This window comes from Athene cunicularia (assembly GCF_003259725.1).
Source record: "Athene cunicularia isolate RWA chromosome 9 unlocalized genomic scaffold, athCun1 chr9_part1, whole genome shotgun sequence".
Classification (NCBI taxonomy): domain Eukaryota; kingdom Metazoa; phylum Chordata; class Aves; order Strigiformes; family Strigidae; genus Athene; species Athene cunicularia.
Genome location: NW_020799110.1, coordinates 26,373,898 through 26,397,887, shown reverse-complemented (window position 1 = coordinate 26,397,887; position 23,990 = coordinate 26,373,898). Strand labels below are relative to the sequence as shown.

The following is a 23,990-nucleotide window of genomic DNA, read 5'->3' as shown; positions in this document are numbered from 1 at the left end:
CTAATTCTCTCTGTTTCTTCATTCTCCATGATTCTTCACTCCCAAAGCACTAGCACACAGCCTAACACTCACTGTTTGAAATAAATACATAAATAGATAGATAAAAGCACCACAGTACAGTGTGGCATACTAAAACAACCCAAAGAAGGAGATGCAGCTTGAGCTTTAGCAAAGAAAACTCCACCCAGAAACATAAACTCTAAGAGTCGGGGGATACTTTCACCAAAACTGTGTGACAAAGGAATGCCGAAGCACACACTGCTCAAGCTAATGCTAAGAAAAGGAAGAATATGACCAACAAAATTAACTGCTTAGTATTTTGAAGCCAAGTGCCTTGCATTTGCTTTTACCACCTTATTCTGCTATTTGAGAACTGTGGTCTCTCTCCTGTACGTAGTATACAGCCATAGGATAAGAATCTGTCAGCTGAGGCTTTCCTGGTGCATTTTCTGTAGAGTGCTGTGGAATGGTGACTAAGTTGTGGCTTTTGTTTTTTGTCTCATTTGTCACAGCAAGTTTCAAGACAATCTTCCATAGAGTAGCCTTTCTCATCTACCAGGAAAACAACATGTAACTGAGAGAAACAACACTGTGGTTCATGCTAGAAGCAGAGTTCACTGTCTGCTGGCCCTCAGCCCAGATCCTGAAATGGCCACACTTACTTTGTAAGCCTGCATTACCATAATAGCAATATTTTATTATCAGAGAATTTCAAACTCTTAATTTATGCCTGGCTTTTCATGGCTTTATAATGTGTGCAAAGTCCAAGTTCTTCTTCACTTCCTTTTCACTTCAATCCAATAAAACAAATCCTGGCTGCAATACCAGCCCCGCTTCTTTTCAGAAGTATGCTGGCACTCTCTTTCATATTGCTTCTTTTCTTGGAATTTTTCTTGCTTCTCAAACCTGTTCACCTTCTTCCACATTATCACTTTCAAACACTTTTTATAGCAATTCTCATATTGTGGCCGTACAAACCATTTTGAGATCAAAAGTTTGGAGTTGCCTGTAAACAAGAAAAATGCTGAAGATTGACATGAGAAATTGTTCGGTGCTTTCCAGGCTGGAATTTTTTCACTTGAGCTGCTGGGTTTTTCCTTTCAGAATTAGGGATAGTTGCTTTTTCCACAGCTTCTGCTTTGGTCACATGTGGTGACCACTTGAGGCCTCACGCTCTCTGGAGGATCCTCATTCTATTCTGGGACTCACACTGAGGTACATCAGAAAACAAACAACTGTGGCAACAGATAATAGCTGAAAGCACAAGCTCATAGACTGATTGCTCTCATTGAGCAGTCATGCTGTAGTGAACCACCTGAACATAAATAAAGCAAAACACAGCGCTCACAATAAGACAAAAGAAAAAACACCCCTACATTTTAACACAAATTTTCAACCTGAGCACTTAGTAAGAGACAAAGGATGGTTCATCATTAATGCAGATATTAAGAGATTCACCAGAGATGACACTTGCTTTTAGAGGAAATCAATGTTCCAGTGTGATCTGAGTATAAATATTTGTGCTAAGAGAAATGATCAGAAATGGAGATAGGGTCCAAGAATAGAGATAGGCCACTGAAAATTTGGCTCAAAACTTGCAAACATTGAGTCCATGCCAAGCAATCTGCTTCACCAAGGAAATCCCCAGTAAATAGCCTATTTCCTGAAAAATCTACAGCAATTCTACAGCCAGACTTCCCCTTCTGACTTGCAAATCGAAATGCTTTTAAACAAAACAAAACAACAACAAAAAAAAAAGCAGCAGACAGTACAAGTAATTTAAGCGCTGTATTCAGCATCATAAAAGAGTTCTACACAAGAAACAGTGAGGCATAGTACAGCCTTGCCAATTAGTTGCCCATTTCCAGGTTTAAGTACTGAAATTAAAGTGTTCATTAGGACATGGATAGAGCTGAAACTTGAATTTTCTTAATGGAATAATATAAATTCCATCCTCCACTTCTCCAAGAATACTTCACAAATATAAGAATCAATGCCAATATAGCCATGTGAATATCAAACCAGAGACAAGGGAGTTAACACACAACTCACAAAGGAATCTACAGCAGAAGCAGAAAATTGACTTGGTCTCAACTTGTGTCTTCAGAAACTCCCAAGAATACCTTGTTTTAATCAGATTTATAGGAGCAGTATGTAGTTAAACCGACAGGGTGCATATATGCCTTACTGTATGTTCCATAATTATTAAGGGTAGCAAAACATTGAATTTCTTTGTAAAGGATCAACATTCTACTCTAATCTGTTACACACAAAACAGGGGATTGTAGTCTTTGCAGCCCTGACAGTATGGACAAAACTCTGCCACTGATAGCACGCAGCTGTTCCCTACTCAGGGGGCCAAAACATTCATTGCCACCCTAAAAGGTCTCCACAAATAGAATCTCTTTAGCTATTATTTACAGTATAGTGGTGCTTGGCTCATACCTGATGGGCCCTGGCAGAGATGGGGCCATGCAGGTTGTGGCCTAAGGTCGCATCTGTATTTTACATGATGTACTTCTGAGAAGTATTCCACTGCAGTAAAAATATTTAATACCATCTACATCAGTATGACAAGAATGTCTTCAACAAATTGCAGAAAACCCTATAGGAATTACATTACTCACAGTGTCTTTGCTTAACCACCAAAGAAAAGACCTTAGAGTGAAATCAGCTTGGAGGAAAACATTTTATTTCAGCCTGTGTCTCTCCAAGCTTTTTAAAAATTGACTATGTAATTGAACAGGTGTCACAGGGAGGAACAAGGGTTGGCAGTCCAAGAGCAACTTTTTGCATGAAATGAGAACTATAGGTAAAGCCTGAGATTGAAATGCAACATCCCAGGGTCACTTTCCAAAGCACCATCAGAAGTAGGATCACTCCATCTTCTTGCAAGCTTATAAAATAACTGTCAAAATGAGATTTGTCCAGAACATTTTGTCTGGTTTTTTTAAGGGTCTAAATGTTGCAGTTAGCTCTACAAACCTAAGTCCACTCTCTGGTGTAAAACCTTGGCACAATATTGGGCTAATGCTGCTGTACTACTTCCACATATAAGCAAGTGCTTCTAACAGCATTGATCTGCACTGCATGCAGGCAGCAACTCCAGGCAGCACAACCTGGGGTATCTGTGTAATTCTCCACTGCACAGTGAAGATGTGCTCTTGGAGACTTGTAAGGAATTACCAATTTTCACTTCCTTTGCTAGCCATTAACCTATAAGCAGTGTACCAGGGATAGCTAAAGAGAAACTTATCTCCATTTTAAAGGAAAAACTTGAGATAGTATCAGTCATAATCTGTATGTTTTCCTGATATATTTCCAGGTTTGTTTTATTTTCAGAGTGTAACTGACAAACATAATCAAACCTAGTTTCCATCCTGTTGTCAGGATTATCAGAAAAAAGAGGCTCTCTTTCAAATATTGAAGCTGGTTAGAAGCACAAAGTTTCTCTTTCTCACCAACAGTCTCTTAAACAACAAGTTGCATTGGACAATCAAAGACATTGTTCAGAAAGCCTCAAATCAGACATCATGTAATGATATTCTGGATCTTTTTTTTAAAAATGCTTCCTCTTTGCTACTTTAAATAAATCTGAAAGGGAACAGTTTTATTCACAATGTATGAGAAACAGTTCAAAGAACTATTTCCTCAAAATCTTGGCTACTCAATAAATGATTTAAAATAAAGAATGTAAGAATTCCTGCATATTGAAAAATCCTATTTTTTAACTGTTCCAAATTTACATTAAAAAATAAAAGTTTCAACATCAAAATATGCTTAGTTCCTCCAATCCTTACAAATCCCTTCCAAAAGTAATAGCAGAGCAATAGAATAATGAATTAACAACCATCTTTTCCATACCAAGTTGCTACCCATCTCATATCAGACCACACTGTTTGGCTTTTCCACTCTCATGACTACCATCTTCTCCCCTTTGACAAAAAGCAATGAAAATCCAGTAACAGCTTGTTCTAGGTCAGTATTTCCCCAAAGCAGTGGGTCTGCCAGAGGGTCCTATAACAGCCATTGCAGCAGTCTCCAATGTCTGGGAAATACTGCTGATGCAGCAGGTTGCCAGAGAAGTCTAACTTCTCCATTGGCACAACAGCACTGACACTGCTGAGGTTACTCATCTGTGGCCTTAGACTAAAACACAGCAAGTAGCCCCAAGAAGCAGCCAACTGAAAAGGTCTCAGCACTATCTTCTATGACTACTCCATCTCTCAGACATCAGTCAACCTGCTGGACTTGCAAGAACCTACACTATGACACAACTTCCTATGCAGCAAACAATATATCTTTTGCTACCCAACTGCTCATGGTCCTCAACTAATTAGAAATAAACTGTTAAATTCTCTGGATTTCCTATCTTCCTCCTCTAAAATTTCATTTTGCTAACAGCAGAATCAATGGTACTGATGAATGATAATAACAAACCAGTACCAATCAAGATGAGACACCAAGATAGGTAAATTTTAGCATCATAATGAAGTGCAAGTCAAAATATAGGCACTACACAGGTACAAAAAAATTAAAATTAAATCCATATTCATATGTTGCAGTAACCTTGGCATTGCTTAGAAATAATATTCCATCAAAACTAAACTGCAGTAGTAACATTCAGAAATGGACACTTGGAGCCAATCTTCACATACCAAAAATGGAGGAAAAAGTGTCTCTTTCTAAAGTCAGTGACTTCCAATGACACAAGAAGACTGTGTCTGTGTTCACAAATAGAAATATTAATCATAATCTATCCACATAAGACACATCTTTGGTTCAGCTGCACTTTACAATTTTCTTCAGTAGTGCCCTTAATTTTAAGCCTGCAGCATACATTGGTCTTTCATATTAGGAAAAATTAAAACTGTTTACATTCGACAATAAACAGCACTTACACATTTAAAAACTATATTTGGGGCACTATTTTAATATTATCATAATATATTAAAGAAGATGCAGCAGAAGAGACATCACAGCTTTATTCTCTAATTCCAAGTATGCCTTTAATTCCAAGTATATATTCTCTAATATTAAATTCTGCAAAAATATCCCCCAAGATTCAGTGATTTCTTTGGGAAGAAATTAGCTTTTTTGGTCTTTTCCTCCAAACCATGGTATACAGGTAACTGGGCAGATGGTGAAAAAAAAAAAAAGAGAACTTTTACTCCTACAGTAGTTTACCACTTCTACAAAAATAAAGATACCATTATGTTTTTACACTTGCTGTAGTTTCCACTGCATAAAGTCCTGAGGGGGATGGGGGGTTCCACTTTATGTACACAGTGGTATATTGCAGTATCAGTGGTGGCAGGAAACTGCTCTCTTCACAAAAAGGGAAGCTGTCTGCCTGCAGTTTTTTGAAGTCACAGCCTAGTTTAACCCTATATGGGCACATCCACCTTCCACTGAAGCCAAACCCATTCAGTCTTTTCAAGTGTGATATGCGGTTGTGAGAAGCAGAATAAGAAATGGCAGAGTAAGTGTTGATTGCACTCATGCGTATGCCTAACTTATAATGCAGCAACTATAAAAGGTCACGTCTTGCTAAAGCTGAAGGTCAAGACAAACTGCCTGGTAACTGCACAGGGATCACATTTAGGCTACGGCATTAAGAGGCTTTTTCTGACTCGTGCGCAAGATGATGTATGTCCCACTCATTTGTCCTCCTTATGAGTAGGCAGGAAAATCATAAGAAGATACCCTACAATGGGAAGTCAGTACCTTGGTATTAGAGCATTTTAGGCTTTATTGAAAAAAGAAATCTTTACAAGGAAGTCGCATAAACATAGCTGGCTTCCCAGTAACTGTGTTTACTAATAACACAGTCTAAACACAATTGTATGCTCCTACTGCATTAAGTTCTGATGGCATCTTCAGCAGAGTTTAGAAGGCCTGCCAGAAGGTCTTTGAATTATTTATGGGGAAGTCATCCTCATCATCAAAGCCATTGGACAATCTCTGCTGAATCAGGGGTGTATTTATGGATTAAAAAAAAAAATACAAACAAAACAATATTTTCACTCCAGTTCCAGGCAAAATCTGCAGCTGTTAGCATGGAAGCGAAGCAGCATTTCTTCACTGATAACACTAACACAGGAAAAACCTTGCATTATAGGAAAGTAACAGAACAATCTACAGCCAACTGAGAATTGCATTTTTCATATTTCTTGCTTATTTTCTATATTTCCTTCTGTTTGTATAATGAAAAAACAAATAAATCAGATTTTGCTTTGCAAAGTTACTTTGATTTAAAATAACCCAATTGAGACCACAGGAGTCCTAGAAGGTTTTTGAAAGATAGTTTAAACTAAGAGATTGATCAAGCACTAACTGAAAACAAAATTCATTGATGACATTGAACCACTTTGGAAAACTCAGAATTGAAGGTACAATGTAATAGGATGATGTAGTCCTTGATTCCTCGTGGACATGAAGTCACTATCACTCTCATAACTGACTGTTAGCCTACCTGGTGTAAAATATTATAAAATATTTATACATTTAGTCACATAACAATTTTTGTTCAAATAAGTGCTGTTTTTTAGTCTTTCAAGGGAAATGAGTTTTGTGTGATTATTCTGCTTGTCTGTCAAGATTTCCCAATATCTAATTCCAGCAAGTAATTCAAATTTGGAATGCTACAGAAATTCCTGCTAAGAGAAGAACAACTCAGGTAAGTACCATCACTGAAGGAAAACAGCTTCAGCTGTAATGCCAGCCAGCACATTTGCAGCTTTACTTTAATTTCCTATTTAGGAGAAAAAAAAAAAGCACCTTGAAACTACAAATACCTGCACCCAACTCAGTGGGTTCAGCTTAGTAACACAGCAATAGTGAGTTTCCTGTAGGGGAAAAAACAAACAAACAAACAACACACACACACACACACACACACACAAAAAGTCCTACTAAAAACCCTACAAGTCTCTTTTGAAGTTGGTCTGTGGTGAGTTATTGCTGTGTTTATCATAACTACAGTGTCTTGAAACAGCTCAGACCCGGATTCTTTTCAGTCCATTTTTCTGAGTTGTCAACAGAATAGTTGGTAGTTTCTCTGTATTCTTTATTTTTGTGTCACATTTAAGATAGTTTAGTAGATATTAAGCATATATAGTTAATGATTTATCCATCATTCTGATGAGATATGATTGTGCTGTCACTTTCCTTTATGCTGCTGCAATACTTCTCAAGAAGAAAATAAAATTATTATTCTTCTATCACCATAACTGCACTAAGGAATACAATTCTAAATCCCAAGGCTTTTGTTAAGCAGTTTTCATCATGGAGTTGAATAACCAGTCAAATTAGCAATGTAAATATTATTGGTGTTTTACTAGATATGGCTTCTTAATGACTATTAGAAAACTGTTGTCATTGGGAGATTGGGGTGGGGGGTTTAACCCTTCCAACTCCTTTCCCATTGTCCATCTCTTGGCATTAAAAATTATTAAAAATTCTGTATTTTCTTCTTTTTTGTAATACTATCATTTGTGCTATTTCATTACTATTATTATTATTATTATTATTATTATTATTATTATTATTATTACCTTCCATACACACCCCCCCCCAATCTATGCATGTCAAATTTTGTTCTGTTACTACAATGCATTTTCAGTGGAAAATAACAGTGTGTTCTGAATAGTAATCTGTTGCACCACTCATTTTAAGGGGAAAGAGGCAAGACACATGACAAAAATCATAGAGTGAAATAGCTGGAAGTCCACCTACTAGGAAAGGCTGGATGGCAGAACCACTGTGCAATGTTGCTGTAAAGAAATGCAAAGTAAGTATTGTTTTACTTTTTATGATTCTTACATAAAAGTTTATTTTTTACTTGAAAGCACGGGTGTAGGATAATTTATAGTTAGAGATTTATATTGTTTAGAAATCACACTGGGCAGCCTTAGACTTGAATAAAAATTATTTCAGACATTAAATGATTCTCTAAGCAAGTGCAGAAGAATGAATTTTGGAAAATTCAGTATTACTGACATTTCCTTTCAAAACCCCCTTGCTCTTCCCCTGCCCCCTCCCCATCCTTCCATCACCTCAGACAAATCTCTGATTAACTGACACATTATGTGCTCCTCAGTTATCCATTTCTCCAACATCCAGTTCTCAGATCTCATCTAAACACACATCACTTGTAAAATTCAAATACTTCTTAACCATTACTATTGTTCAATTCAGATACTATGCCCCATGAAAGATTAAATGTATTCCACTAACCTCTTTCAAATGTATTCTACCAGCATAATCACATTCCTATCTTGTTACCTTCCCTTTCTAAACTATTCCTCCACATTTCCTCTGTGGAAATGCCAGCTACATTTCCCTAAAGGTATGTCATTGTTTTTCACAATCACCTTTGTGCTTCCTTCCTCATTTTATTTGCCAGTTGCCCAGTTTCCCTAGTCTCCTTAGTTCTACATCCTTATTTAAATTTCTATACCTTTATACAAAACAAAAAACCACCTCACCGCTGACATGTTGTTGTCATTAACTACAAACTAACATTACCTACAGAGAGAATTCCTTTTGCTATTCTCTGCTTGGAAGATTTCACACTGTAGAAATATGAATTAGAATTCCTTCCTTCTTATTCTTTTACTTATCAAATATCATTCGGGAAATCAATTCAGGTTTCAAACCAGAATACATCTAGTATTTTTTCTGTATGATTTAACTGAGCTTCTGAAGAATGTTTGGTATACTGTAAACATTACTGAGCAAAAAATCAAGTCCAAAGAATGGTCAATTGAAAATGATTTTAAAAAACCCAACTCAACAGGTTTAATTCTAGTATGTTGGTTCCTAGCTGCCAGATTTCCGTAGAAAACACTGTAAACAATTACCAGGCAGCTTTGTAGGAATTTTATATTTTTCAAAAAAAGATAATCAAATGAAGACATTTGAGAGATGCTGTTCTAAAATCATACCAAACCAAGACCAGAAGTTTAGAGAAATTTTAGCAGCAATGATATAAGAAAGCAGTCAGTTAGAAATGTCTGCCCAAAACCTACTTCCTTTCTTTCACAAAATCTGTACACTGGTCTGAACTAGCATGTCAATTCCTATAAATCTGTATGTAGAGAAAACAGCAAAACAGTCTTGGTTTCACTATAGCTCAAGAAGGACAGGAATGGAAGTTCCCAGTTATTACCCACTAGCCCAGCACATGACCCCTACGTAGTGGAAGGCTGAGACACAGAATTTCCTCTCGTGCATTACCTTCTTTCAGTTTTTCAGTACTTTCAGTTTTCTCAGCTATAAGTATCATGGAAAACACAGGGCTCACCACAGTCCCCAGTACACTCTGCCTGAACATATAGGTGAAAGAAGAGCAGTGAAGCAGCTCTTTGCTTCCATGACAGCATAAAGAAGGGACAGACTCCAGCCTGTGGTGTGCCCAAGCTGTGAGAAGACATGGTCCTAGAGACCACGGTAAGTTTTGCACTGTGCTGTGCTCTATACTATCTGTTTCCTCGTGCTGCCAGTGTTTTAGGAGGTATGTGCACCTCTCTGCTAAGTATTGCTACTGCAGTGGTGGCAGAGTTCAGCTATCAGAAGACATCTAGCCAGGCATGATTTAGTCAAAGTAATTTAATACTATGTTACAGAGAAAGCACATTTAAAATTGTAGTGCAGTTTACAAATTCATTGTTTATACTTAGATTGTATGTAATGAATTGATACCATCCATAAGGAAGATAATATGTTGGTGGCTTTATACAATGCTGTTGTGAAGAAATGGAGGCAGAGGTTGGTATTTCATGTTATTGTGGTACATGAATTTTTTTTTCCCCTCGAGTGGAATACCAGAAAAGACAGAAACATTGATTTGAATGAATATTCACCAAGTGGGATGGTTTCAGTATTGTGCAGGCAACTTTAAAGTGATGCTGTACACAGAGAAGCCCTAAGCACAGAATCAAAGTTCAGCTTTCCAGGGATGTTTGAATTTGCCTTTTGGGGTCAGCCCATCCCAAACTCAGGTAGTGCCAGAACATCAATAATCAAGTTTCAGATATTTGAGTCAAAGATAGATATTTTGTCTCCAAGATTTCATTCTCAGTACTTTTTTTCCAAGTTAATTCATAACAACAGCAATAACCACACTGAAATTTCAAAAGTAACAGTACATTTGAATTGCAATAATATAGGCCTTCTGATAGTTTATGCAACAGAATTAAAAATATTTTCTGTAAGATTAAAAGAATAGTAGGTTTTGGTATATTACAATTAGAAAGTGAGAGCTCTTATTTTCAGGCATAATGGGATTTACCATCTCCAGAAAATGTGGTTCAGAAGTGTTTTCAGTATAACTTCTGCTAGATCAGAAATACCTTACAGGAAAATGAATGTTTCTGCTGCAGCAACTGAGATGCAATCCTGCACTGAGTTTCTCAGTCTGGTGAATTTAAGCTTTAAGTGGATTGGAAGGGACCTGATGCACATAAGTCATGCAATCCCTTGAGAAATGATTTTCAAATAACCTAATAAAATATTGCACTGCTTACAGCTTATTAGAAAGAAACAGTGAGCAGCAATAGCATGTGGCTACTATGCCTAGGATTTAAAGGCTGGATTTAGCTGTCATGTCCATAATTCTTAGCACATTGGTTATGTAAAGGAGCAGGTGAGAGGGGGGTTTAGTTTCATATTAAGGAAAGTAAAAAGGCTCTATGGAATGTAATTGCAGGTTAGTAAAAAGTATAAGGCAGCTTTGCTCCACTATTTACATATCAAGACAATTTATGGAAATCTGGTAAATTTTCACAAGATACTTTAAAGGTTATCTTCCCAAGGAGAAGGAATAAGATATGAGAGCTTCTTGACCACCATTGATAGTTATGATAGTAATATCTCTGCAAGTTTCCAGATATCCAAACAATAGTCTGCTTGTTCACAGGATTTCCATACATGAGAACATTTTGAAGGTAATTACCATTCATCCTGAGGTAGAAAGTTAAGGGTAAAGGGACAGAGCAAGCAAATGCCTTGAGAATAACCTGATAGAAGTAGCATCACAGTATGTGGACAACACTTAAGAACAGAGAAACTATAAAGACAACAGACAAGATGAGTCAAGACACAGAGGGTCTTGATAAACCTAGCTGGTCAGAGAAACCAGAATAATTAAAGACAGAAATTGTCAAGTTTGGTAATGATATATACAATCCTGAGCACAGAAAATGAGGGTATCACAAAAACAATCTTCAGCAAAGCTGACACCTCAAAACTAGAATGGCACAAAAATTTGAGATTACATACCAGAATGCATCATCGAAGACTACTAAGGTAGCAGCTAAATTTAGGATAAAGAAGTACTAAAGGAGCAAATTACAAGACAAAAGAAGTAAACTTCAACCTCATAGAAATTGCATGTACTGGATGCACAAGTGATCTAGTTGTATGTGATTGCAAAAGGGAGCAACTGAAAATAAAATATAAAACCATTACAGAGGACTGAAGTGAAAGTGCTTTGTTTTGAATACATATTAAATCCAGTGATTACTGCTTTGTAATTTGTGAAAACAATTTCAGGACCTTTCCACTGAAACAGAAAAAGTTACCATCACTTTTAATAGAACTAACGTCAGAGTAGCTGAAAATATAATAAATGCATAAACAATTCACTGGAAAATGAAGGTTATTAAAATAACTATTTAATGTTTGATGTGTAAGTAAGGAGCTCTAGTTTCAACCTTTAGCTGCAATCTTCATGGACTTAGATTACCCTTTGTCACACAGCCATCCTTGCACAATTTCTCTCCTGTTCCTAAGGAGACAGAGATCAACCTTGCTGCCACATCCCATTAGGAGCAAAGCTGATAAAATGTGCTGGGATTCCAAGGAGACATAGCTTCTTTCATTACATTTGTCACAATATTGATTAGATTAGGTCTGAAGTTCTTCTTTGGCCTGCTACTGACCCCTCCCATCTCCTGAGAAATTCAGCAATGTAGGGAACAAAATTGAAAATGACTAGAACAATAGAGATGTTTAAGATAGCTGTAGCTCATGGGACTTGCATAGTTGTGACAAGTGCTGAATTTTACTAACTATGCATCCTAATCCATTAATCCCAAATTTGACAACTAAATATTACATTATCTTCTTCACAGTAGTTAGCCTTTGGGATCTTAATAGCATGAAAATATCACATAAAATATTTTTATTTCTTTCACTGGAGTAAATAACATGGTTGAAGTGCTGCCTAGCTCATTTCACCCACAGAGTACCCAAAGAGTAAATAAAGAGCCAGTAGGTTTGCTCTCTGTGAATCCTTATATCAACTGTCTTCTGCAGTATGTTTAGTTTTAGATATTACACTCATGCAGGATAGCTGATGATATTTCATGTCAGAGAACTGTGTAACTGAACCATATGGCATTCAGCTAATCATAGCGGTCAATAGCTAAAGACTCTTATACCTGTTCTTGCATTTTCAATAGGCTTTACTTACTGGCATTAAATGCTTCTAATATAGTACATGTTCTTCATTGATGTAGCCTTTGTAGGTAACAGATTTGACAGTTCTGAAAGCATAAAGAACTACTCCGAATTGCTAAATATGTTTTTTGATTTGGACTGAATAGAGGCTAGAGATTATTTTTTTTTTCAAGTATAAGATAATTTTTTCCTCTTTTACACATGGGCTACTCTACAAATACCATCAGTAGGCACATCTGAATTACAAAGAGCCCGAGAACTAAGTTCAGTAAATGTCACTCATTTTCCCTACACCTTTACCTCCCACGTATAACACCCACTCCTCTGACATCATGAAAACTATGGTTTGATTTTTAATTTCTTCCAAGTGTTCTCTCCTCCTCCTTATCTTCACACAGCTTTGAAAAATACAACAGCTAAGCAATTAGCATCCTATAAGTAAAATAAACATTTCTATTTGCAGCAGGGAAATTGTAGTACATCTGTCACACTCAGTAACACCACCTGAGACAAGATGACACACACTGTGATAGCCTGGGAACCACAAGTTCTTATGAAAAACCCTATCAAGGGGAAAAATAAAAGAAAAATCTGGGATTTTCTTCTAGATATACCCATGAAAATACAAATTTTAGGTTGCTACTTTGATCCTTTTCACAACTGCTAAACTTTCTTCAAAATTTAAGAACAGGGTAAAAGAATTTCTTAGACTTATTCACCCTGTTCTTAAATTGGTCATGCTTTTTTTCACTCAAAAAAAAAAAAAAAAGAGTTAGAATTCCTCTTAATATAATCCTAGCTTTTTTTCTAATAGAAGATTTTTGTATATTAGTGAAAGATTTGACAGGGCAATTAAAGTTCCATTGAAAAAGACTTTGAAAATGAAGAGAGAACAGGGAAAGAACAATAATTGATTATGGATTCAGTTTAATTAAACTTGCCTTAAATATGCTCTAGGATACTTAAATTGAAAGAGATTCATCTAATATGCACCTGTGGAGAAAATAACTTTTGACAACTTTTAAATGTCTTTTACGCTTTAAGGTCAAAGATTATTGCACACTCTACTTGGCCTTGTCCCACTTATTCATTCCTATCTCTTCATCCTCTTTTCTATATTCCCTCCTTACACATACTACTTTCCCAGTTCATCCACCTCTCCTGCTGCTCCCCCCAGCACATACTTGCTTTCTGCCTTGTTCTCTTCTCTGTACTAATCTGGCCCAACTGTTTTTTGTAGCATTCTTAATTACATCCCTCTCCTATCAATTTCTGGCCTCTTCATTATCACTGCCAAGTTTGGTTACCAGGAATAGGATTTATTCCCATTCCCTGCTTCCCTTTAGCCCCCATCATCTTCTGGTCTAAATGAAGAGATGTGCTAGAGCCACACACACAAGCCTTACAATCTCCAGCTCTGTCCAGAAAGAATAAACACTAGCTGAAGGCTGAGAGTTCTTGCAGTGTGTAGATCACAGACTGCAACAGAAATGGACTTGACACAGCTGGTTTTGTTTGATGGTTTCTAAAATCTCTTTCCATTACAAGAACAGAATACCAAGATATCCTAAAGCTAGGTCTCAGCTGCATGAGTTTGCTACTTTGCAAACTTCAGAAGTAGGCCACAAAGAGATGCAAAAAGCAACGTCATTCTTTTGGACTATGCACAGCTTGCTTGTGCCAGGGTATTTTCCTCTCCCTGGTGACTGTTTCAGACAGAGTCAAAGGTATAAATGCATCCCCTGTCCGCACTCCCTTCTCACCTGCAGAGAAAGAGCTTGCAAGTCAAGTTTGAAGAGTACTGTAGAGCATGTAAAAAGACATGTACAGAAACCCACTTCTCTGAAATTGCTGACATTCTGGAGGATGAAAGAAGCTTGAAATCTCCAGGGCTCCAGCCTGACAGGCATTAAAAACCAACCAACCAACCAACCAACCAACCAACCAACCAACCAACCAACCAACAAAACCCTTAGAAAATAAAAGGAATAGAAGAAGGATAAATACTGCCTATCTCTGTATTTAGAAATTCATATATTTAAGTCCCCTGAGGAAGAAAATAGGTTAGAAAACTGACAGTGAAAAATAACAGATTGAAGATAAGTCTGATTTTCTGATATGTTTTAATTCTTTTTTTAAAATGAGAATGAGGTCTTAGAATGAAATAAAAATAATCTGAAAAAAAGCAATACCAATACAGTTTAGCCCCCAAAGGGCAAGAAGTTAGGCCAGGAGTAGTCCGTCCAAAATTTCATTTGTTTTCAGGACTGTACATGTTAATCATCAGCAATAGGCATCCCATTACAGTTTTTGCCACCAAGCAATAACAGAAATGAACTTTACTTCTTTTTTCAATGACAGTAATAGACTGTCTTACAACACAGAGTAACTGAATCCTAAAGCTGGTACTGCAAGTCTCTCAGTAATACATGCAACTATTTTAGCCAAACTGGATTTTTGAGAATAAACTATAATAGCCATAACACATTGAGGGCAGCATTATTTACACCACATGCTGATGATGTCTGTAGAGGTAACACTGAATAACATCTCTCACCACCTTTGATGATCACTTGAAATGAGAAGAGTAAGTCTGCACTACTTGTAGAGAAGGAAGATGAGCAAGTTAGGATAGCAAAGCAGCAGCCGAATACAGGAAACTGCGGTGGGGTATGACCAGACCCCAGCAGACCCATTATCTCTGCATTGTGTCCAGGTCCCTGGGAGCTACAGAGGCTATGGACAAATTAAAGCAATTGACAGGTTTCTCTGACTTGTGCTATCGGGCATTCATATGTCTTTCAGGACTACAAAACAAATGACAGTACTGAATGCTTCTAAATTATAACCAGAATTTAATTTGGACACATTATTTTATATTCTGCCACATCTTTTGACCTTGCTTTTGCCACAGAGAAAAACCTCTGAAAATAGTGTTTGCATACTTAAATGAGAGAAGGAACTGGTATCCCCTTATATTTTTCATTTCTGAAAGACTTAAGGAGGAGAGAGGATGCACAGTAAATAAGTAGCTTAAGTTTAAAGAATGGACTGTAAGAAACTAAACGTTTTCCTCTTGCAAAACTATAGTCAGTGTGATTAATGGTTCAGGAATTATATTAAAGTGCAATAACTTTCCCTGTATACTGATGATACCCAGGAGAAAAAGAGTCTCTGCTTTGAATGAGAACATGAAATTTTATTTGCATATTCTAAAGAAATAATAATCTCTTAAATTAGATAGATCTCTTTATAAAAGTAACATCTTCCTGTTTTGTTCACAAATTAAACAAGCAAAAAGTAAATAAAGAAGGCAGAGTGCATGAAAGAAAGGGATAATCTGCATGAAGCAATCCTCTCATATTTAATAATAACAAATTGATGGGCATTAATCTCAGGATCTTTCAGTATTGTGACTCAGAACTGTACTGTGAAAGCTGTACACACTGCTAACAGCTCCTTTCTTAAAGGGTTGTTTGTGCTAAAGGAAACTTGTCAACAGACTAAGTAAAGAAGGATTTAGAGCTTCAGTTACTGTTGGGCAAAGAAAAAACCTCAGAAACTTTGGGGATTGCAGAGTTCACCCTAACTACTTGGTACTCTCCCGCCATTCAGACCAAGCAACAATAATCAGGCATTTGATGACTGACATTAATTTTTAGGGAACAGACTCTGGCAGGCTACTGACTTGTTGAAGTATACAGGAAAATCCATAAAAATGAAGATTAAATGCAGAGTGCATACATGCACAGATGTACATCAGCACTAAACCAGTGCTCCAAGCAGAGGTGCCCTTACGAGGCTCTCCCTCTTGCTGATTGGCTTGGTAAATCTGGCTCTTCCCAAAGGCTGCCTTTCCTACTCCGTTCCCATGACAGCAAGCTCATATTTCACCACAAGTTTAGCAACTCTTTTCTACACCATAGTCACTGATTAATGCCCTGACCCTTAACTCGTTAACCTTAGCAGTAACAAAACAGAAGGCAAAGGCTCACAGCCCCAAATTTTAAATTGGTTTAAGGACAGACCTTCCTGTGTGGCAATGATAGGAGAGTTGCAGAGTTGTTTGCATGACTAAACACAGGCCTATTTTACCCCCTTAGCCTTTTTGGAATTTTTAGTAGCAACAGAAAAGTAAATAGGTAATTGTTCCAACACAACCTTAAATAATTCAAAGGATCACATTCTTTGCCTACTTGAAAAAACAGAGCAGCCCATGTAACAGTAAACAAGCTTTTAATAGATTTTAAAATAGCAAGAATATAAACGATAGATGACAGTTAAAATTCAGTTTAGTTTGGGCAGAATTTAAAAGAGCCTGAATGCTTCTCTCAGAAAGCTGAAATAGGAACACAAGTTTTAAATAAACTTCTTCTGGGCACAGCTGCAGGGAGCGGTTCATGATCAAGCAGTCCTTGAAATATTTTTGTGCTGTTTGCTGTGGATGCAGTGCAGTTTTAATCATTGAAAGGAGCTTCAGCTATGCCTAGGAGTTTTGTTCTTGATGGTGAGTCTAACTGGAAAAATCCTGAAAAAAAGCAGATCACTGCACCATAGGGGCTCTAATGATCCCCTTGCTTCCAGAAGGGGGAAGCTAAGCAAGGCTGCAAAATGGAAGTCAGATGTTCAGATGACACCTGGGGCTTGGGAAGAAGAAGGAGGTGGCTGGTGAAAGGTCAAGGCCACCCAGGCTCTCCTTCCAGCCCCATGATTCATGTAGTGTGTGGCCTAGATCAGCTATTCCCACTCTGCTTTCCTCAGTTTTCCCACATAACAACACAGAGAAGCTGGGGACAGGGGCCAGGACACCTCCTTGCTGCCTGGTTTTGGCCCAGCTGCAGGACACAAGGCACTCCTGCAGCTCACGTGCACACACAGAGCTCAGCTGGTGACAGGTGTGTTGTGAGAATTAACCTGGAATTTAAGTGGCTTGTTTGAAGTACAAGAGAATACTAGCTACATTTCAAAGCAACACTAGTGTCAAGCAATGACAGAGGAGAAATTTTATGCTTTAAAATCTTTGATTTCTTGATTTTTTTCAAAGGGCAGAGCATAGCAAGTAGGACTGTGAGGCTGCACAGGCCAGCTGGGATGTGTTAGGGCAGGAGGTTCGGCAGGGAGGCCGAGCTCCCCAGGCAGCAGAGAGGAGCACAGCAGCTGCCCTGGGAGCCTGGTTGTGGGAGCAGTTGGAGGTCACAGCTCAAGCACAGTCCTGGCAAGCTGCAGCTCCCTTCCCTGATTTGAAATGGTGGCAAGGAAAAAAATGCTTGCTAGTATAAAAACAAGCCTGGAGAGCAGAAGTTAACGCTTCCCCTCTGCTGTGTAGGCTGCTATGGAGTGTGCCAGCTGGCACTGCCCCAAACAGCTGGAGGACTAGGCACTGTCAGGAGCACAAGTATGTGCCCTTAAGGATATTTACCACTGACACCAGGAACAACTGATCCGCTGTTCATGTGCCAGTGACTGACTCACACAAACTGGCACTCTGTTTGGCAGATTTTACAGTTGCTTGCTGCAGTGATGTACTTTGCAATAATACATCTTAACTTACGGCTACAATACTACTGACCTCTACTTGGGATACCTTCATCCTTATGTTCTGATCCCATTATTTTTCAATCCTCAGTTACGTTACTTTAAGCATGGAAAAAAAATAACTGGAAGAGGAGAAGAGGGAAACATAGTTGGTTGTGTCTATTATCTTACAGCTATATCTGTAATTCTAATCACAAATTATTCTTTTATATGATTGTCAGGCAGAGAAAGCTACTGCCAGTACTTCATACCCTGGTTCTGAGCACTCACAATATCTATTTAAATTAGCAAGCAATCAGCACCAACAGCAATTAACATCACATACACAGTACTCCAGCTGTGCATTCTCTAGTTGTTCTTCCATGGAAATCTTTATTGCACAGGCCTGTTTTTGACAAGTTATCTCTTTTTTATTCAAGAATTCTAGGTAGTTTTCACTTAGATTTTGTTTCAGTTAGTTACTACATCCTTGAGGTGTATGTACTACCAACATAAAATAATGAACAGAGCTCAACAATCAAAAATTTGTTTCCTCTTTCTTAGTTATTAGAACTTCTTCTCCTGATTCCACCAGGGAAATTAAAAAAAAATTTTTCACTATCAGTTATGTATGAATAGAAAAAGATAAGTCTTGAAGTGGAATGGATCTAAAGATCAATAGAAGTTTGAATTTGACCAATTCAGTCTGAATTTTGACCATATGTGTTTGTATATTATAATGAAAACCAAAACTGCCTGAGGTCAAAGGCACTATCAAAACCTAAACCAGTATTCAGCTACACTGAATCTATAAAGCATGCATTTCTTATCAATTTCCATTCCTTTTCAATTCACTTTCTCAGACACAAGCATCTTCCCCCATACTTGTCACAAGCCAAGTCATTTGTGTTTACATATGTGATCATAGCAGGCGTGCTACCAAAACACTGGTCCCGAGACCAAAGTATCATATATGAGACCATCCATAGAATAAAAACTGGATACTTGGTCTGTGCAATCTTGGGACCCATTTGACTGAAGTGACATATGATGTCTTTCCTCACTGGTTTATTAATTCTCTTATTGACAGTAACTATTCCTTTAACATTATAGACATAGAATAGATACAGACATAGTAAAATATTCATTTTGAAATAATCACAAAGAATGTCTATTTCTGACAACCTATGGAATGAAGCTATACAATGCCAACGTGGTGAGATGTTGAGGTCATATTAATATTTATGATATAGAAGTAGTACAAAAAAATCAGCTAATAAGATCTCTCAGACCAAGCAGGTATCATTGCTAGGTTAATGAGGTTTTCACTAAATCTGAGCTAAACATGGGTTTAGCATTTTAGGTGGTAACATAGTTTGGACCAAAAGAGAGAACACTAGCTGTTCCAGTGGACATTTGTATTTGAATTTCCAAGGTTTATTCTAACCCCTATAAACTCAAGCCAAAACTCAGTCGGTGTGAACTGAAATAAGAGGTTTGAGTGAAAAAGCTGTGAGTGGAAACCACTGAGCTTGAGAATCAATACTGATGTTTGGACCTGCCCTGCACACATACATACCTGGCAAGCCTGACACCAATGTGAGTTTTCCTTGCATATAATTCTAAGACCAACTAAGTTTTTCACTGAAACCAAGGGTTTGAGGGCTAGGGAAGGGAGGGAATTAATTTGAAATGGAATCTCCTAATGAGCAAATAAAATCAGGAATCTCAGGATCTACCTGTGCAAGAGCAGGGCAATTAGCTTTACATATCTGGTTTTCAAGAGATGAAGGAAGGAGAGATAGAAATGAAACTCTGGCCACGGTGGGGAAATTTATGAGAGATGCAAGTTGTGTGGTTCAGGCAGTTTCAGGGAGTGCTGAAAGATTGCAGAAGGTGAACAGATTCCTTTCTCATTAATGAAGGGGCTCTGACTAGATCCACTGCGCTCAGTCCGAGTGGAAGGCTATTCAGCTCTCTCCTTTGATTGAAAGCATGAGCCTGTTACTTATGAGCTCTTGGTAGCTTTCCTTTTAATAGGAAGTTGGGGGAAGGGGGAAGAAGATGGTTGGGGGAGGGGAAAGAAAAGATAGGTAGCAAAAAATGCTGGTAGCTGAACATGGGACTTCAAGGGGTTTGCAGGACAGGACTTTGAGGAAAGGTTAAAAGCTTGCAAGGTAAGCAAGGCAAGGTAAAATCATGCCTTTCCTGGGCTGATTTTTCTTGTCTTATTGTTCACCAACATGTTAAAAAGAAAACTACATCTTCAATCCACCCTTACCCCCTTACTTTCTCATAGTCTTATCAAATTTTTTATTCTGCTAGCATGGAACTAAAAACATTGCTGATTTTCAGTTTTTTTTTTTTTTCTGGTGGATATCAGCTGTATTTGAATAATGCTTAAAAATACTAAGTAACTAAAATCCTGACCATCTTCACTGCTGCAACAGGGAGCATGCAGTTTGCTGTTCTAAATTGTACACAGCCGTGAGCTCTCACCAGACTTTGTGTGGGCTTGAAATGTTCTTTTAGTCCTTTGCAGCTGAAAGCTGAACATAGATTATCACTAAAAGGATATGAAAGATGATGTTGGGACATTTGCCATAACTGTACAGGAAGACTTCTCAAAGCGATCAGGAATGTGAGCAGATTACTTGGCTAGCTCAGATTTGAGGACTGAATTGCCAGCTAGCTGTTTCTGTTAAAGGTTACTCTTTTGATATGAAAATTAAAAAGGAAAAAAGACAACAAAAATACACTTGAAAGAAATCCTCATACTACAAATGCCCATGATAGTACTTGCTTGTAGGTAAAGGGCAACACAGCAACTGTGCGTCTAAGCCTTGACAGGTACTTTAAAGGAGTAAAATCTAAACTCCTGTTCAAATAATTTGGGCATTGATGCCTTCAGTGAATTTTAAGATATTTAAGCATTAAAAAAAAGCTTAAATAAAAAATAATGTGAAATATAGTTATAATTATTATAGCAGCAGTGTAAATGCATGTCCTTTGTAGTGTGAGTTGTAAACTATCAAATTTTAAAGACCTGATTGATGGTTTTAAAACATAGAATATTATTAGTAGTTGAATTAGTATTTAAATCTTTCAGAAGCAACGTAGTTACAGAAAATTCTTTAAACTCACTCACTTGTAGCCAAACCTTTTGAAGCAAGAAGGCTTCAGCTATTTCAGTGTTTGGCCCAATCCACAGCTGTAATTTTGGGAAATGGCTATTTTGTTCCTCAAAGGCAAACTCAATTATTTTATCCTACTGTAACATTCCAGACCAATTCTTAGACCAGAGTTCACACAACCAAGGGTACGATTTTATTTGTTCTCAAAAAATGAGGCATAGGTCTACCTGTAAGCTCCCCAGTTAGCATGTAACTGCACTAATTTATAACATCCTCTCAGACAAGACTTTCAAATAAAATCCAAATTAGTAACTACTGGAGCTTTCTGGCCATACAGATGCATGTGTGTTCAGGATATAGCCCAAAGTCTGATAAAATTCAAAGTCTGATAAAACCCAAGATGAAACCTAATTTATACAAACGCAAACAATATCACAGAAAAGTTGAAGCTATCACCTTCAAAGCTATACTTGGGAGCATTTGAGCATAATGGACTTGTTAAACATCTTTCCTTTTCAACTACTTCATTTTTTCAAAAATCAATTCCAGAAGAACTCATTTGGATCAAAATATGAAACCAAAGTCCTAAACCCACCTAATAACTACTTTCTAAAAACAAGTAGGTGACTTTTAAGTCAACTACCTGACTGCCCGACAGGCATGGTATAAATTATTCTTTGGGAGTGAGAAATTATTATTTTTTTAATAAACATCTTCTACTATTTAGCCATGAACAACATGAAAATAAAAATTGAAAGGTGTAGAAAAGAACTATGATCTATTTATAGAGCAAGGGACTAGATCTTCAGTTATAGGTACTAATCTTTCTGGTATCTATGGATGCCTGAATCCAGTTCAAACTGTATTTTGCTGGTTTTTATCTGTTGACAAGGAAGATAGAGCAACCATTTGCAGTCTGTAATAACTTTGGTTATCTTCTAAACTGAGCGGGGATCTTGGTAGGAAACTGAATGGGCAACTTCAAGATAAATCTAGTTACTACCTATGTGTATTGACTCGGGGTGTAACTTCAGTGACATTTGGAGTACTATGATCTGGATTCGGTGGAGCTCCTAGATGTGTAAGATATTAACAGTCACTTTGACAGAGTATATCCAGACTTAAAAAAAAAAAAAAAAAAGCAAGATCTTTAATTTTTTGCTCTTGCTAAGCATGTTAATGAGACAATCTCTGTCTTTGTTTAAAACACAAAATACATGCAGAATTTGACTTTGAAAGTCAAGTGTATTATCACGATATAGAGGGATTATAAGGAAAAACATTAATAAAAAAAGATGATGCCATTTAATTCAGTAATGAAAACGGTGACTTGTGATTGCAGAAAAAAAGTAATATAGTTTACCATAGATTATACAGTAAAGCACTTCAGTGCTTAACATGTTAATCCCCAAAAAACAGTATTCATAATTTCATACACTGCAAATGTCTATAAGCGTATGCTAGTGAGAGGTTCTTTGTAACTGAACTAGCTTGCAGGGAGAAAAAGGCACTAACATTTGTGAGGTTGCATGAAGGTTTAAACAGCTGTAGTTATTATGGGATATTTGCAAAATTTCTAACAGGAATTAGGCACAGGGTGCACTTCGGCCTCTGCGAGTTTCCTTCATTTGATGTGGTCAGATTCAAACCAGCTGCAATACAAAGCAGATCAAGCAGCACTCTATAGCCCAGATATAAACCCTGCTCATCAAAGTCTCAGATACCTAGCCTATCTCCTGTTTCTGCAGGAGGGCCCATGTGTCTTATTACATTCTCAGTTTCTTAGGAAATGTGTCATTCCAAGCCACAAACCTGCTGTGCATCAGAGGCTAAATCAGCAAAGCAGGACGTTGCACACTGCATCCACCCAAGCAATACCCAATGAAAATACCCAACAAATCCCACTACTTGAACTGCAAGTATCTCCTTGTGTTGGTTTAAGCCCTGCTGGGACAGGAGACCACGTTGCCATTGCCCCTCCCCCATCCTTGGACACAAGTAGAGCACAAACCCCGGGTTAAAATAAGAAGAAATTTAATACAACAGTGACATAAGCAATCTGAACAACAACAGTAGCAATGATAACAATAAACAGTAATAACAGTGAACGAGAAAAGATATACAGAGAAATACCGCAATGGTTACAGACAGCCCCGTGCTCCCTGCGACCAAAGCAACAAAGGCAGAAGTTCCCGCGCTCCAGCGCCTGGACCTGGATAACCCAGCTGGAGATCACTTTCCCCTCTCTGCTGGGGAAACTTAACCCTATCCTAGCTGATCCAGAACATAATCCACCCTTTTGTACCATCTACATCATGTTCAGCTGCCATTTAGCAGTTAACAATAACAGAATAACAGTTTACAAAGGCACAGCATAATTCACGGCATGTTCTCACCCAGAATTCTCACCCAGAAGTCCCCCTGTAGTACGCATCGGACCTCACCATTGTCCTGCATCACCCACCAGGTACACCCAGGTCCTTGAGCAAAAACAATCCCGTGGATGGGTTTGCCTTTACCTTTGCCTGGCGCAGGACTAAACCAGACCATTTTTCCCAAGATATTCGTCATGCGCACCACAGGGACTTTATCCCCATCTACAGCACGTGGAGGTTTTGACTGAGCCGGGCCAGCTGGCAGATCCTCTTGTGTTGACTAGCCAGGTGGCCTTTGCTAGATGCATGTCCCAGTCTTTGAAGGTCCCACCTCCCAATGCTTTCAATGTGGTTTTTAACAGTCCATTATAGCCCTTGATTTTCCCAGAGGCTGGTGCGTGGTAGGGGATATGGTAGACCCACTCGATGCCGTGTTCTTCTGCCCAGGCATTTATGAGGTTGTTTTGGAAGTGGGTCCCGTTGTCTGACTCAATTCTCTCCA

At 37.9% G+C, this 23,990-nt stretch overlaps 1 protein-coding gene across 2 annotated transcripts in view; it reads left to right on the top strand.

The window, feature by feature from the left end:
• Positions 1–23,990, top strand: part of RASGEF1A (RasGEF domain family member 1A) — a 134,748-nt gene that overhangs the window by 67,607 nt on the left and 43,151 nt on the right. Inside the window, exon 2 of one of the 2 annotated variants that reach the window (XM_026855060.1) lies at positions 7,678–7,792. In XM_026855060.1, coding sequence (XP_026710861.1) covers positions 7,751–7,792 — 42 coding nt within the window. In that variant the 5' untranslated portion in view covers positions 7,678–7,750. Of the gene's footprint in view, positions 1–7,677; positions 7,793–9,432; positions 9,454–23,990 lie in introns of those variants that run through there. The other variant, XM_026855063.1, reaches the window with a different exon arrangement.